General features: G+C 44.1%; 1 protein-coding gene across 1 annotated transcript; it reads right to left on the reverse strand.

Annotated features, from left to right (window-relative positions):
* Positions 1 to 3,169: 3,169 nt before the first annotated feature.
* On the reverse strand, positions 3,170 to 3,525 carry LOC118657592 (LYR motif-containing protein 4-like). The gene has a single exon (XM_036311792.1). It carries the CDS (start codon positions 3,523 to 3,525, stop codon positions 3,259 to 3,261), a length of 267 nt encoding a protein of 88 aa, XP_036167685.1. The 3' UTR covers positions 3,170 to 3,258.
* Positions 3,526 to 15,531: the final 12,006 nt, after the last annotated feature.

The raw sequence follows: 15,531 nt of genomic DNA on the forward strand, positions 1-15,531 counted from the left end.
ACTGACCAAGGAATAGCTTTCAGAACATATTAAGGCTCTCAGACACACTAGAAGGGAGGAAAAGGAACCAGACATAAACAGGTGGCATTATTTCCTGAACTGCCATAACAATGACCACAAGTCGGATATCTTAAAACACAGTCCTGGCCCTAGCCAGTGTGGCTCAGTTGGTTGAGCGTCATCCTGTCCACCAAAAAGTCGCCAGGTCGATTCCCAGTCAGGGCACATGCCCAGGTTGCAGGCTTGATTCCCTTTCTCTCCTTTTCCCTTCTCTCTCTAAAAAACAATCAATGAAAACATTAAAAACAAAACACAGCCCTGGCCCTGATGGGGAAGCTCAGTTGGTTAGAGTGCCATCCTGATATGCGAAGGTTATGGATTTGATCCTGGTCGGGCACATACAAAAATCAACCAATGAATACATCAGTAAGTGGAAAAACAAATCATTCTCTCCCTCTCTCTCTCTCTCTCTCTCTCTCTCTCTCTCTCTCAAAAACAACACAAAGACAGCAGTAACAAGAACCCAGTCCTGCAGGCCAGAAGTTGACAATCAAAGTTCAGCAGGGCTGGAGGCTGTGAGGGGGAATCGGTTCCAGGCTCTCTCTGGCTTCTGGTGGCTTAATCCTTGGTGTCCCTTGGTTCATGGCCGCATCCCTCCAATCTCCGCCTCTGTCTGGCGGTGGCCTTCTTTTGAGGGCACTGTTTACTGGATTTAGAGCCTACCCTACTCCAATGTGACCCATCTTAACACAAAGAATCATATCTGGCCCTCTCTGGTTTGGCGTATCGGATAGAGCGTTGGCCTATCCACTGTGAAGGGTCCCAGGTTTGATTCCAGTCAAGGGCACATGCCCATGTTGTGGGCTTGATCCCCAGGAGCGGGTGTGCAGAAGGAAGCCGATCAATGATTCTTTCTCATCATTGATGTTTCTATCTCTCTCTCTCCCTCCCCCTTCCTCTCTGAAATAAATACAAATATATTTAAAAAAATAAAATAACACTTTACAAAAGAGAACACGGGTCATTAAATGCTTTTTTTTAAAAGAATTATATCTGCAAAAACCCTAAAGGTCACAATCTGAGGTGCCAGGTGGATGCTGGAATTTGTGTCTAATGATTCTGTTTCCTTTATTGTATACTTCATTGATCTTTTCTCTAATCTTTATTATTTCCTTCCTTCTACCAGCTTTGATTTTAGTTCACGCTTCTTTTCCTCAGGTTATTGATGTGAGATGTATTTTTAAAAATATTTTTATTGACTTCAGAGAGGAAGGGAGAGGGGGAGAGAAAGAGAGAAACAGCAATGATGAGGGAGAATCATTAATCAGCTGCCTCCTGCACTTCCCACACTGGGGATTGAGCCCACAACCCGGGCATATGCCCTGACCAGGAATTGAACCGTGTCCTCCTGATTCATAGATCGATGCTCAACCACTGAGCCATGTGGCTGAGATCTTTTTCAATGTAGCAAGTTATAGCTACCAACTTCTCCATGAGCAGTGCTTTTGCTGAATCCATAACTTTTGGTGTGTTTTAGTTTTCATTCATCTCTAAATATTTTACAATTTCCTTTGTGATTTCTTCTTTTACTCAGTGTTTGAGTGTGTTGCTTAATGTCCACATATCTGTGAACACTCCAGATTTCCTTTTGCTATTAACTTCTAGCTTTATTTTATACTCTTCCTGCCCCTTTCTCTGTCTCTCCTCCTCTGGGAGTCCCATCATGTGTATGTTGGTCCCCTGGATGGTGTCCCATAGGCCCCCTTTGGACTCGGTTAACTTTTTGTCATTTGTTTTTCTTTCTGGTTTTCAGACTTGATAATTTTGATTGTCCTATCTTAAGGTTTGCTGATTTTTATTTTATTGTAGTGGGAGAGGATTTTTTGTATAATTTAAGTCTTTTAAAATTTATTGAGTGTTTTTTCTTCTCTAACATATGGTCTATACTAGAGGATGTTCCATGAATACCTGATAGCAATGTGTATTCTGCGGTTGCCACATGGAATGTTCTATAAATGTCTATTTGGTCTAGCTGGTTTATAGTGTAGTTCAACCCCCTATGTCCTTAATATTCCATTATTAAAACTGCAGTATTGAAGTCTCTGACTCTTACTGTAGAACTATTTATTTCTCCCTTCAACTCCTTTCAATGTTTGCTTCCTATATTTTGGGGCTCTGTTCTTTGGTGCATAGATGTTTATATATGTACACAGCTTTGAGTTACTGTCTAGTGTCCTTTCCTTTCAACCTGCAGGACTCCTTTAGCATTTCGTGCTTGGCAGATATAATGGTAACAAACTCTCTCAGCTTTAATTTACCTGAGGATGTCTGGATTTCTTTCTCATATTTTAAAAAAAGTATGGCTGGGTATAGAATTCTTGGTCAACAGTTTTTTCTTTCAGTGCTTTAAATATGTCATCCCACTGCCTTCTGGCTTCCAAGGTTTCTGGTGAGAAATTGACTGTTCATCTCACTGAGGATCCCTGTGCATGATGAGTAGCTTTCTCATGCTGCTTTTAAGCTTCACTCTTTCTCTTTGGCTTTCACACTTTGATTACAATGCATCACAGTATGGGGTTCTTTGAGTATATTCTATATGGAGTTCATTGAGCTTCTTAGATGTGTGGATTTATACCTTTCATCACATTTGAAAAGGTTTTGACCATTATTTTTCAAATATTCTTTCTGCCCCTTTTTCTGTCTCCCTCTCCTCCTCTGGGATTCCCATAATGTGTGTGTTGGTCCTCTGGATGGTGCTCCATAGGCCCTTTGGATTCAGTTAAGTTTTCTCTTTTTCTTTTTTCTTTCTTTCTTCCTTCCTTCCTTTCTTCCTTCCTTCCTTCCTTCCTTCCTTCCTTCCTTCCTTCCTTCCTTCCTTCCTTTCTTTTTTTTTTTAGGGAGACAATCCTGTTTATTGTTGAGGACTAAGAAACAAATTCTGGAGATGCTCTGTACAAGCTACTAAAGAGGGGTGGGGTGGAGAGGAGAGACAATAACACACACCTTTATTCTGAGTGAGCTCCAGCTCTGCTTTCCAACACTGAACCAAGGAGAGACAGCCCCTTCTCACTGAGGCTGCGGAGAATGGAAACCTCACTCAACATATCAGGGCAGGCTGAGCAAGAGCAGGCTGAGCAAGGGGTTATTTTAAGCGGATGCAAGAGGTCACTTGTGGCCCTTTGGGAGCCGCAATCCCGAGCACAGAGTGGGTGCTGGAGGTGGTCTGTGGTTGCTGATGGTGCCTGGTGGTTCTGTTCTTTAGGTCTCAGGCTTCTGCGTCTCGATGATAAGCTTGTCAGTGGAATACAGTTGGCCCATGTGGACCTGTCGACGAATCCTTTCCAGGACTCTCTTGGCTTTATTCACTAGAGTCTGAATTTCTACAGGATCTTTTACCTTCTTACTTCCTCTGAAGGCACCGCTTATCCTCCTGATAGCATAAGTTCTGTAATTGTAGGTGCTGAAATGCTTGCTGTTTCTCAGCATCTCTGGGTACAGATCTGGTGCACGGCTGGAGGCTGCCATTTTGGAAAGAAAAAAGTAAGTGGGTCCTCTTCACAGAGGTCCCGAGTTTAACCCAATCACACAGTTTCAGCCTGTGCAAAACCACACACGACCTCAGTGCAATGAATGTGGTTGGTCTCACCAGCGGGCCGGGCCTCCCCCTGGGCGAGCAGCGCCCCCGCCTCGGGCTGCAGGGAAAAGAGCCCTGCGTCATCGTCATCGCTCCAGACTTTGGAGGCCAGCGCAGTTAACGTTTAATCATTTGTTTTTCTTTCCGGTGTTCAGACTTGATAATTTCAATTGTACTATCTTCAGGTTTGTTGGTTCCTTTTCTTCTGCCTGATCAAATCTATTGAACTCCTCTAGTGAATTTTTCATTTCAGTTATTGTACTTTTCAGATCCAGAATTTCTGTTTGGTTTCTTTTAATCACTCTCTTGGGAATGTTTCTGTCAGGGGTGCTGGGTAGGCAGGTATTTGTTATTTTATTATTGATACTTTTTTGTATGCCCGAAATGTTTCATAGTAAAAAATAATGCTGACAGGAGACGGTTTGGTGATTTCTCAACACATTAAACATAAAATTACTGCATGACAGGTTTTCAAACAAAAACTTGTACACACATGTTTATAGCAGGACTATTCACAATCGCCAAATGAAAATACAAATATTGTATATGATTTCATTCACATGATGAAATGTCCAGAACAGGTAAATTCAGAAAGACAGGAAGCAGATGAATGCTGTCCAGGGGCTAGGGGAGGGGGAAAGGGCAGTGACTGCTCATGGGAACAGAACCTGAAATGGAGATAATGTGTTCATCTCATCGGTTTTTTTAAAAATATATATATATATTATTGATTTTTTTTTTTTTTACAGAGAGGAAGGGAGAGGGATAGAGAGTTAGAAACATCAATGAGAGAGAAACATCGATGAATTGCCTCCTGCACACCCCCTGGGGATGTGCCCGCAACGAAGGTACATGCCCTTGACCGGAATTGAACCTGGGACCCTTCAGTCCGCAGGCCGATGCTCTATCCACTGAGCCAAACCGGTTTTGGCTATTTTTTAATGTATACATGTACACTGATAGTCCAACAGAAAACTTTATGACTCCGTTTGATATTATCAGTGGGAATTTTGCTGCTGCATCCCTGATGACAGAGATTTTACATCAGGTTTATATTTCGTGACCTTCAGAGATATGCACAAGCTACTACTTTCATCTGTCAGGCTACTCCTATTACGAGACTTAACAAAATTCATCACTGAGAACAAAGATTCACAAGCGTATGTGGATGAAAACATGGAGAGTAACGCTGTTGCAAAGTTTTTTAAACAGAAAAAATTTTCCGGAATGGCATTCCAAGTCCTCATTAGTTCATTTTCGACACTTCTCTCTGGTACTCCTCTCTCTAATCGCTTTTTTTCAGTGTTTTCCAAGTCAACTCTGAGGTCAATAAATTTCTGCTTCCAAATTGAGCTACTCTGAAATTCAATCAACTGCATTTCAAAGTCAGCCATGCCTATCCATGAAAACATTTGTAAGTTTAGTTCCTCCAGTTTCATGCTGTCTGGAAACCTCATGAATTTTGCTGTCTCGCCGAAACCGGTTTGGCTCAGTGGATAGAGCGTCGGCTTGCGGACTGAAGGGTCCCAGGTTCGATTCCGGTCAAGGGCATGTACCTGGGTTGCGGGCACATCCCCAGTAGGGGGCGTGCTGGAGGCAGCTGATCGATGTTTCTCTCTCATCGATGTTTCTAACTCTCTATCCTTCTCCCTTCCTCTCTGTAAAAAATCAATAAAATATGTTTAAAAAAAAAAAAATTTTACTGTCTCTTCCAGTTCTCTGAATTTCTCAAATCTTGAGAAGAACTGCTCAATAGTTGACTTGATGATGTTTAAAAACAGCTTTTGAAGGCTTTGACAGTCTGTTCTGTCATCTTTTTTTTTTTTCAGATTCACTTGTTGATAGATGTGTATTTGTTGTTCATAATTTGTATCTTTACATTTTTCTTCTTCTTCCTCTTCTTTTTTTTTAAATTAAATCTTTATTGTTCAGATTATTACATTGGTTCCTCTTTTTTCCCACCATAACTCCCCTCCACCCAGTTCCCATCCCACCCTCCTCCCTCACTCCCCACCCACTGTCCTCATCCATAGGTGCACGATTTTTGTCCAGTCTCTTCCCGAATCCCCCACACCCCTTTCCCCCGCAAGAATAGTCAGTCCATTCCCTTTCTATGTCCCTGACTCTATTACAATCACCAGTTCATACTGTTCATCAGATTATTTATTCACTTGATTTTTAGATTCACTTGTTGATAGATGTGTATTTGTTGTTCATAATTTGTATCTTTACCTTTTTCTTCTTCTTCCTCTTCTTAAAGGATACCTTTCAGCATTTCATATAATACTGGTTTGGTGGTGATGAACTCCTTTAGCTTTTTCTTATCTGTGAAGCTCTTTATCTGACCTTCAATTCTGAATGATAGCTTTGCTGGATAAAGTAATCTTGGTTGTAGGTTCTTGGCATTCATCACTTTGAATATTTCTTGCCACTCTCTTCTGGCCTGCATAGTTTCTGTTGAGAAATCAGCTGACAGTTGTATGGGTACTCCCTTGTAGGTAACTGATTGTTTTTCTCTTGCTGCTTTTAAGATTCTCTCTTTGTCTTTTGCTCTTGGCATTTTAATTATGATGTGTCTTGGTGTGGTCCTCTTTGGATTCCTTTTGTTTGGAGTTCTCTGTGCTTCCTGGACTTGTAAGTCTATTTCTTTCACCAGGTAGGGGAAGTTTTCTGTCATTATTTCTTCAAATAGGTTTTCAATATCTTGCTCTCTCTCTTCTTCTGGCATCCCTATAATTCGGATGTTGGTATGCTTGAAGCTGTCCCAGAGGCTCCTTACACTATCCTCGCATTTTTGGATTCTTTTTTCATTTTGCTTTTCCGGTTGGGTGTTTATTGCTTCTTTGTATTTCAAATCATTGACTTGATTCTTGCAATCCTCTAGTCTGCTGTTGGGAGTCTGTATAATATTCTTTATTTCAGTCAGTGTATGCTTAATTTCTATTTGGTCCTTTATCACAACCTCGAGGGTCTCATTAGATTTCTTGTAGATCTCATTAAGTTTATCGGCAGTTTCTAGAAAATCCTTGAAAAACCTTAAAAGTGTGGTTTTGAACTCTATATCCAGTAGTTTGCTTTCCTCCATTTCTGTCATTTGTGCCCTTTTTCTTTGTCTCTGCATTTTTTATGCTTCCCTGTATTGATAAAGTGGTTTTCTGTGCTAAGTGTCCTCTAGGGCCCAGTGATTCAGCCTCCCCAATTACCTGAGGAGGACACTCTTGGTGCACCCCCTTGTGGTCTTTGTGCACAGTCTTGTTGTAGTTAAGCCTTGATTGTTGTAGGTATCACTGGGAGGAATTGACCTCCAGGCCAATTGGCTGTGAGAATCAGCTGTGTCTGCAGTGGGAGAACTTCTGTGCTGGAGACACTCCTCTGGGGCAAGACTTGCTTCATTGGGGCTTTGGTGCTCACTGAGTCTGCCCCCTGAGTGTGTCCTTTATGGTTCCACGGAGCTGCAAACTGGATGGTCCCACTCTGACCTCTGGGTTTCCTGGCTCCTGGATCTCTAGGGAGGTGCTAATCTAGCCTTTGCCTGAGGCTATCCAGCAAAAGCCTCCCTGCAGGGCTTGGGTGGGGCGGGTCCCATGGGATCAACAGGGTGGGGTTAGCAGTTATGGCTGCTCTCAGTCCTGCCTTCAGAGGCTTTACTTCTCAGTGTCCCGGTAATTGCTGCAAGCCCCTCAGAGAGAAAGCTGCCCTCGAGTTCCAACCGATGCCAGACAGTCCCGCTTCTCCCGTATGAGTCTGGGTCCCTAGAGACTCGTCCAGAACTGGAGCTCAGAGCCTGAGACTCCCTCCTGATTGAAAACGGCAACTGCGCCCTCAGCCGCCAGCCCGCTCTGCACGCACCTCCGCACCTTAGTATTTTACTTCCGCACTGCGCCTCCTCTGAGTCTCGGTATGCTTTTCTCTTTTCTTCTAGTTGTAGAATTTCCACTCAGCCAGCCTTCCTGTGGTTCTGGATGATGTCCGTTCCATCTTTTAGTTGTATTTTTAAAGTGGTTGTTCGAGGCAGCAAACTCCAGTGTTTACCTATGCCGCCATCTTGGTTTCTCTCTGTTCTGTCATCTTTTGGCAGGTCTTTGATGTGCCTCTTGAGGTTTGGGAAATATCTAAATCTCTCACCATCCACATCCGTCTTAAAGACTTCCAATTTCTTTTCAAAAGCCTTTATGTAACCAGACATAACATCAAGTGTCTTGCCAGTTCCTTGTAATTTAACATTTAAGTCATTCAAATGTTCACAAAAATCTGCAAAGAACATCAGTTTAGAAACCCAGGTGGCATCAGACAATTCTTGGTAAGACACAAGTTGGTTATTCAAGAAGAGCGTTATCTCGTTTAAGCATTCAACAAATTGTTTCAGAACCAAACCTCGGCTAAGCCATCGAACATTGTTGTACATTTTCAGTCCTTTATACACAGATTCTACCTCATTCAGTAAAACTTGAAATTGTCTTTTATTCAAAGCCCGAGCAGAAATGTAATTAACAACTTTGGTAACTGTTTGCATCACTTCCTGCAGTCCTTCCGGCCCACTCTTGCACATAAAGCCGCCTCATGTATGACGCAATGAACACCTATCAGTGTACGACCAACTTCTTTCGCAAACAGATTTACAAAACCTGCCTTCTCACCAGTCATGAAAGTCTAGAAAAAATGGCCAGCCTAGATGACGATGCAATGTCTGTACAAATAGAAAAAAATTGACATGAAGACAAATCTTTTGTTAATTGTTCAGCAGTATTACTCGCCAACTTAAGCATCCTATCCTTAACTGTTTTCCTGCTCACGGACAAATCTTTAATGAGCTGAATAATGTTTTCTTTTTCTGATAAATCGTCAAAAAGGAAAGGTGCACGTTCTAGCCAAGCTTCTTTAAATATACTCTCCATCACTGAGTAGTTTTCCATGTTGGACAATGACTTTTGAAACTTCAAAACTAGTAGCAACTAAGTTGAAACTGGACCTGCCTGAGATGAAGTTCATAAAATTATCAGCTTATTTTTTTGTTTTGCTGAGTTCACAAGAAATTAATTCTCTTTGTTCCTCTTCGTGTTTTTTTTTTTTTTGGTTTTTTTTTAATGCACTTCACTGATTTTCCAGAGAGGAAGAGAGAGAGACAGAGAGCCAGAAACATCGATGAGAGAGAAACATCGACCAGCTGCCTCCTACACATCCCCCACTGGGGATGTGCCCGCAACCCAGGCACATGCCCTTGACCGGAATCAAATCCGGGACCCTCCAGTCCTCAGGCCGACGCTCCATCCACTGAGCCAAACCGGTTCCGGCATCCTCTTCGGTTTTATTGCTTATGTTCTTAAGAACACTTTCAAAATGCCTTTTTACAGAAGATGTTCTGCAAACAATAGTTTCAAAACAGAAAACACATAAGGCTTTGTTGTCTTTCTTAATCACACCAAACTTTCTGTACAGTATTTTTGAAATTCTCTAACATCCTCTTCAGCTGAACGACATCATTTCTTAGCTGGTGGTCCTGACATTCTGTACAATCTAGAAGGACAGAAAAAATACATGAGACGATGGTATGCATGAAAAAGGTGAAAGAAGAAAAGTAAAATGTCAGTAAGTGATTAATTAGCTTGATCAAACTACTGTACTGCTATTACTTTTTTTAATTAAAGTAAATAGAAAGAAAAATAGTTTGCTAGCCCTACAAAATAGTAAGATGGGCGCGATGCAGGGAACAGTAAAGATAAAGCATGTAAAAAATCACAAAATGTAGAACCTTTATTTATAAATCATAATACATTGTATGCATATCAGTTATTATTTTTATTTATAAGATTTGGCTTATGGATAACAACAAAAATGTGACAAACAAAGTATTTCCTAAGGAAAATAACAGAATAAAGAAGAAAACATAGACAAATACAGCATAATGTAATAGAAGGACGGTAATTATGTAACTTACTTTTCAGCGCAGATGCATACGGTGCGATGATGACGTCACCGGGTTACTGCTGTAGCGCGCATCGAGAGAAACAGAAATGTATTCCCCTTTCGTTAGTACCGGTGGGCAAAGCGAGAGAGAATGTTTCATTTTTATAGAGGAAATTTTGAATAAGTAGGTGAGGCGGTTGTCTTGTCAACGAAAACCCGTTGCGTCTGAGGCTGAAACCAAAACACTGGTCGGACCTAGGAAGGCAGGGAGAGTTAAGGCAGAGGCATAGAAATTGCTCCTCCCCTCTCTCGTCAATCCATGTCTGTGGTCTTTAAGATAACTTGTTATGTAAAATTATTTATTTATCTAAGATGCACCTACACTGAATTTATCTGAAAAATAAAAAAGTCGATATTAAGAAAAAATTGTAAATGGAAGATTATAAGAGAGGGTGTCGCGTGCCAGCAAAAGTGACTGGCGTGCCATGTTTGGCACGCGTGCCAGGGGTTGCCCACTCATGCCTAGGAGAGAGAAGAGGAGAGATTAACAGATAAGAGGAGAAGCCATGTGAAAACAAAGGCAGAGATTGGCGTGATGCAGCCACAAGCCTGGAGCCAAGAGCTGGTAAAGGCAGCAGGACCCTCCCTTGAGCCTTCAGGGGGAGCATGGCTCTGCAGACCCTGATTGCAAACTCCTGGCCTCCAGAACTGTGAGAGAACACATTTCTGTTTTTTTAAAGCCATCCAGTTTTTGGAAATTTGTTACAGCAGCCAAATGAAACTAAAATACAGGCGTATCTCATTTTATTGCATTTCAGATACTGCATTTTTTACAGAATGAAGGCAAGACCCTTCTGCAGCGGAAAAAATTATATAGCATGCTGAAGGCTCAGATGATAGTACGTTTTAGCAATAAAGTATGTACTTCTTTTACGCATAATTCCATGGCACTCTTACTACTCCACAGTATGGTATAAACATAAATTTCATATGCACTGGGAACTGAAAAGATTTGTGTGACTTGCCTTAACGCAGTCATCTGGAACAGAACCTGTACTATCTTCGAGGTATATCTGTGGTGACACTGGGGCTTGGTTCTTGAGCAGGCGCTTGCCTGGAAGAACACAGAGCCAGACACGGACCCTCCAGCCTGTGTGGGCAGGATGGCTCTCAGCCGGAAAGAACCCGGGGAGAAAGGCTTATGGGAACATGGACATGAAAGCTGGGATTGGAGAGAGAAATGGAAGTGTGCCAGCAGGGGCCACCTTTCCAGACTCGCCCAGGCATACCTGAACCCACCGCTGGCTGAAGCCGAGACATCATTGCCCAGTCGCCTACAATAATGGCGATTATTCTAAAATATTGAGGCTGTAGCTCTAATCAAGCCTCACTGTTCAGTGCTGCCCTATCCGGGGTAACACTGAGAAACTGTTTGGAAATGTTTGGAAATGGAGTCGTTCATTTTAAGTCTCACCAAGACTTATTACCGAACCTAATTATAGTTTCAGGCTCTCCCAGGAGTGGAATTTTAAACCAACCAGCCTGGAATTTCCTGGTCAGCACTAGGGAGGTCTTCTGCCTGACCGGACCCGCTGCCTTCCCCTTGGGGAAGGTGACCTTGCCTGAAAATCATCTACTCTTTTAACTTTCTAATCCCTCCCCATTTCTACCTGGAAAAGCCTCCCATTAAATACAGTTTCCTGGAGCACTTTTCTATTTACTAGATGGGATTTTGCCCGATTCATAACTCGTTCAATAAAGCCAAGTAGACCTCTACATTTACTTGGTTGGATTAAAATTTTTTCTTAAAAATTAATTTTTAGAGAGAGAGGAAAGGGGGGGAGAGAGAGAGATAGAGAAGAGAGGAGAGAAGAGAAATAGAGAGAGAGCCATTGATGTGTTGTTCCACTTATTTATTCATTCGTTAATTGTTTCTTACTAGTGTATGTGCCCTGACGGGATCGAACCCAAATCTTGATGTATCAGGACAACACTCGAACCAATCAGCTACCCGGCCAGGGCTGAATTTTTGTTTTTAACGGCAATAGAACAGCAGTTCTTGCCCCTCAAATTTGTAGATTTTGAAATAATTTGCTTTTGGGACTCTTCCAGATCTCCTGCCATGAATGTGTTTGTCTCAAGTCATGAGAAACAAACATTAAAAGTGGGTTTTTGTGTGTTGTGTGCATTTAATGAGGGTGATATAGCCAAATGGTGAGGGAAAATTCTGGGAGGTTTGGGGCTCAGCCAGGTGGAGGGAATGGCCTGACCCCTGGCCTCTGGCTCTGTTTACCTCCACCCTGGGTCGGCCTCCAGTAAGAATGCAGAGTCCTGGCCCGCTGAGCTCATTGCTGGCTGGCTGCCTGCAGCCTGCCTCTCCGCCCCCCCCCCCCCCCCCCCGCCGCCCCAACACACACACACACACACACACTCCTCCCAGCTTGGCCACAGGACTGGCTATGAAGTCATCAGCTAAAGATGTTTCGAAGGGGAGCCAGAGGGGCCTGGCTGCCAGCAAAGCAGAATTTGGTGAAGTGGAGCCAACAGCCCCCTTTCCTGTCCCCAGGGATTTCCCAGGCCCTCACTGGTGCTGTGTCCCCTTGAGAAGTTCCAGGAATGAAATGATCTAATGTGGATGGAAAGGGAGCCACATAGAAAGCTGACAAGCTCAGGGGGGGGCCTTACAAACTCAGAGACCAGAACTAACCACATAGGATGGTCTGAAATCACAACTTCTTAACTAAAAGTGAGTCACGGCAGGGAGTCATGTCCTAGGCCAGTACCTTCCTTGACAAAGGTCAATCTTCACCGTAACTGAGCCTGAACGTTGTCTTTTTGCATCCCTGATAACATACCTTTGGAACGTCCGAGAAACCCCCTCAGAGTACAACCTCTCACCAGAGCAGGAGACCACAGAGCCCTGCCTTGCTGTCTTGTCCCCGCATACTATCTCTGTGTGCTGTAAATGTCCATTGTTAACTGTCCTGCGCCCACCAGTGTAAAAGAAGTGCTTGTTTCTCCATTTCCTCCAGTCTCAGGGAATGAGATTTACTCCCACCTCCCTAATCTACCACCATTGGATTTCATGAAACCCCCCTTACGTCTCCTCCTTTGCCTGTAATGTACAAAATAAACTGCAAAAGTACCAGTCTCCTGAGCATTTTCTCAGTCATTTGAGATTTTTTTACCTCCTGGCAACTGTCATCACTTTGTCTCAAATAAATTAATAAAATTCTCTACAGGTTTGGACATGTCTTACATTGACAGTAATTACTGGTCCTGAGGGTAAGTGACACATGCCCACTCATGAGTCAGCAGTTTCACTCCTGAATATGCACAGTGGAATACTATACAGCAAGGAAAAGGACAGGTCCCCCAGCAGGTTACAAAGAACATTCATGGAGGTGATGTTGAGTGAAAGATGCCAGATAGAAAAGAAGGCACCATTGGTTCCATTACATCATTTTAGGAAACAGGCAGCTTCACCCATTATAACAGAGGTGGCCATGGCTGGTATCCAGGGACACTGAGCATGATGGGAGAGAGCCCAGGGTGCTCCTGGGCTGGGAATGTTCTGGAACCTCATCCAGGAGGCGGTCCCATGGGCATACCATTGTACAATGTCATTGAGCTGAGCATTAAGATTAGTCCTTTTTCCTTATGACATTTGCATCTCAATCAAAGTTTAACAATAAAAAGGCAGAGGCTGTGGGGTACATTCTGGTCTCTGAGTTTGTAAGGCCTCCCCTAAGCTTGTCAGGTTTCATATGTGGCCCCTTTTCTATCCACATACATTCTGGATGTTTCTCTCTCTCTCTCTCTCTCTCTCTCTCTCTCTCTCTCTCTCTCTCTCTTCCCCTCTCTCTAAAAATCAATGAAAATGTCCTGGGGTGAGGATTTAAAAAAAGAAGAAGAAAGGAAATATATGGAGGATTATCAGGACTCTCCCAGCAGTTGCTATAGAGCCTGCCGGCATCTTATTCCCCTTCACCCCAATAAGTCTTGATACTACACTTAAACTACTCCCATGCATGTGAGCTTTGAAATTCTTTTCTCACAACACCACAAGAAACCATTTTCACTGGCAAAAATATTGTGACTTAGAGTATGAAATATATATTTGGTCTTCCACCCCATTTCTGGTACTGAGCTCCTAAACTCCTTGTAGTTTCCTTGTGAAGTGAGTGAGAAAGGTGTCTTTTGCTATGTTAATCTATAATAATAAAAGCATAATATGCTAATTAGACTGGACAGCCAAACGACCTTCTGGACGTCATTCTGGACACCCTTCTGGACAAAGCTATGGCAGCGGGGGCTGAGGCAGAGGCGGTGAGGGGTGATCAGGCAGGCAGGCGAGCAGTTAGCGGTGATCAGGGAGGCAAGGAGTTAGGAGCCAATGGTCCTGGATTGGGAGAGGGTGCAGGCTGAGGTGAGGGACCCCCTCCTCATGCATGAATTTCGTGCACTGGGCCTCTAGTCTATAATAAAAACATAATATGCTAATTAGACTGGCCGGCCGGCCGACCTTCCAGACAAAGCCAGGGCTGCGAGGGAAGCCCGGGTCCCGAGTGACAGAGGGAAGCCAGTGCCGGCAGCTGTGGGAAGGAACGCCTACTCTTGCACAAATTTCATGCAACGGGCCTCTAGTATAAACATAACTAAGGATGGGGCTGGTGGCCAGTGGAGCCAGCAACATGATTAGAAGTTTCAGGTCCACCCTGACCTCTGGGGAGGGGAGAGGAGAGGTACTGGAGGTTGAATCAATCACCAATGGCCAATGTCTGAACCAACTATGCCTACGTCAGGAAGCCTCCATAAAACCCCAAATGATGGGGTTCCAAGAGCTTCCAGGTTGGTGAACAGCAGGTGCTGGGAGGATGGTGCCTCGGAGAGGACATGGAAGCTCCATGGCCTTCCCCACACCTTGTCCCGTCCATCTTTTCATCTGGCTGTTGATTCTTATCTGTTAATACCCTTTGTAATAAATGAGTACTCTAGTGAGTCAATGGGTTTCTGGAGTCTCTGATCTGCTCTAGCAAACTCATCGAACCTAAGAAGGGGGCCAGAAGCACAGGTGACAACCTGGACTTGCAGTTCAGTTGGCATCTGGAGAGAGGGATGGGGTGGGGACAGTCATATGGGACCAAAAGCCCTGAACCTATGGGATCTGACGCTGTCTCCAGGCAAAAAGTGTCAGAACTGGGTTGAATCATGGGATACCCAGCTGGTGAGGGAGAATTGTTGGTGTGGGGAACCTCCCCTCCCAACGCTGGAAATTGGGTACAGAGTATTTTAATGTAAAGTGTCCAGAACAGGCAAATGAGATTCCAGACAGGAAGCAGATGAGTGGTTGCTAGGGGCTGGGGCAGGGGGTCTAGGGAGTGCCTGCTAATGCAGATGGGATCTCCTTTGGGTGTCATGGAAAAGTTCTGGAAAAGATGGTTGTATGATATCATGAGTGTGTTAAAGGCCACGGAATCGTTCACTTTCAAATAGTGGCTCTCCTGTTAATTTCTGTGGAGCCTCCTGCCTGAAGAGAGATGGCCTCAGCCTCCCGCTTCTGTGTTCCCGGGAACTCAGCCTCTGACGGACTCAGATGCGACCTCTGCACAGCCGTGTGAGCATGCAGGGTCTTGTGGATGGGTCATCCCTACACCCCTACCCACTTTACCTGCCCCTCCACTTCCCCATCACTAGAGAGGGAATGGGTCCGAGTGGAAAGAAGAGGCTGGTTGAACCTCCTGACCAGCTGCAGCCAGGATGGTAGGAGAAGCTCCTGATGAGAAGCCAGGGCTTAATGAAGGTGGGAGGTGGGGTTGGCCCAGGCTCCTCCCATTACCTGGTGATAACCCACCGCAAGGAGCTGAGGCAGAGCCTCAGGGCGCTGGAGTCTTGGCTGGCCTCCGCAGCCAGTGGCTTTGTGCTGGGGAGGGGGCTGGATCCTGTTCTTCCAGTGGGAGCCTTGCTCTGTGGCCCCCATTGATCCTGTACCT

The sequence above is a fragment of the Myotis myotis genome, unplaced genomic scaffold (genome assembly GCF_014108235.1).
Source record: "Myotis myotis isolate mMyoMyo1 unplaced genomic scaffold, mMyoMyo1.p scaffold_m19_p_6, whole genome shotgun sequence".
Taxonomy (NCBI): domain Eukaryota; kingdom Metazoa; phylum Chordata; class Mammalia; order Chiroptera; family Vespertilionidae; genus Myotis; species Myotis myotis.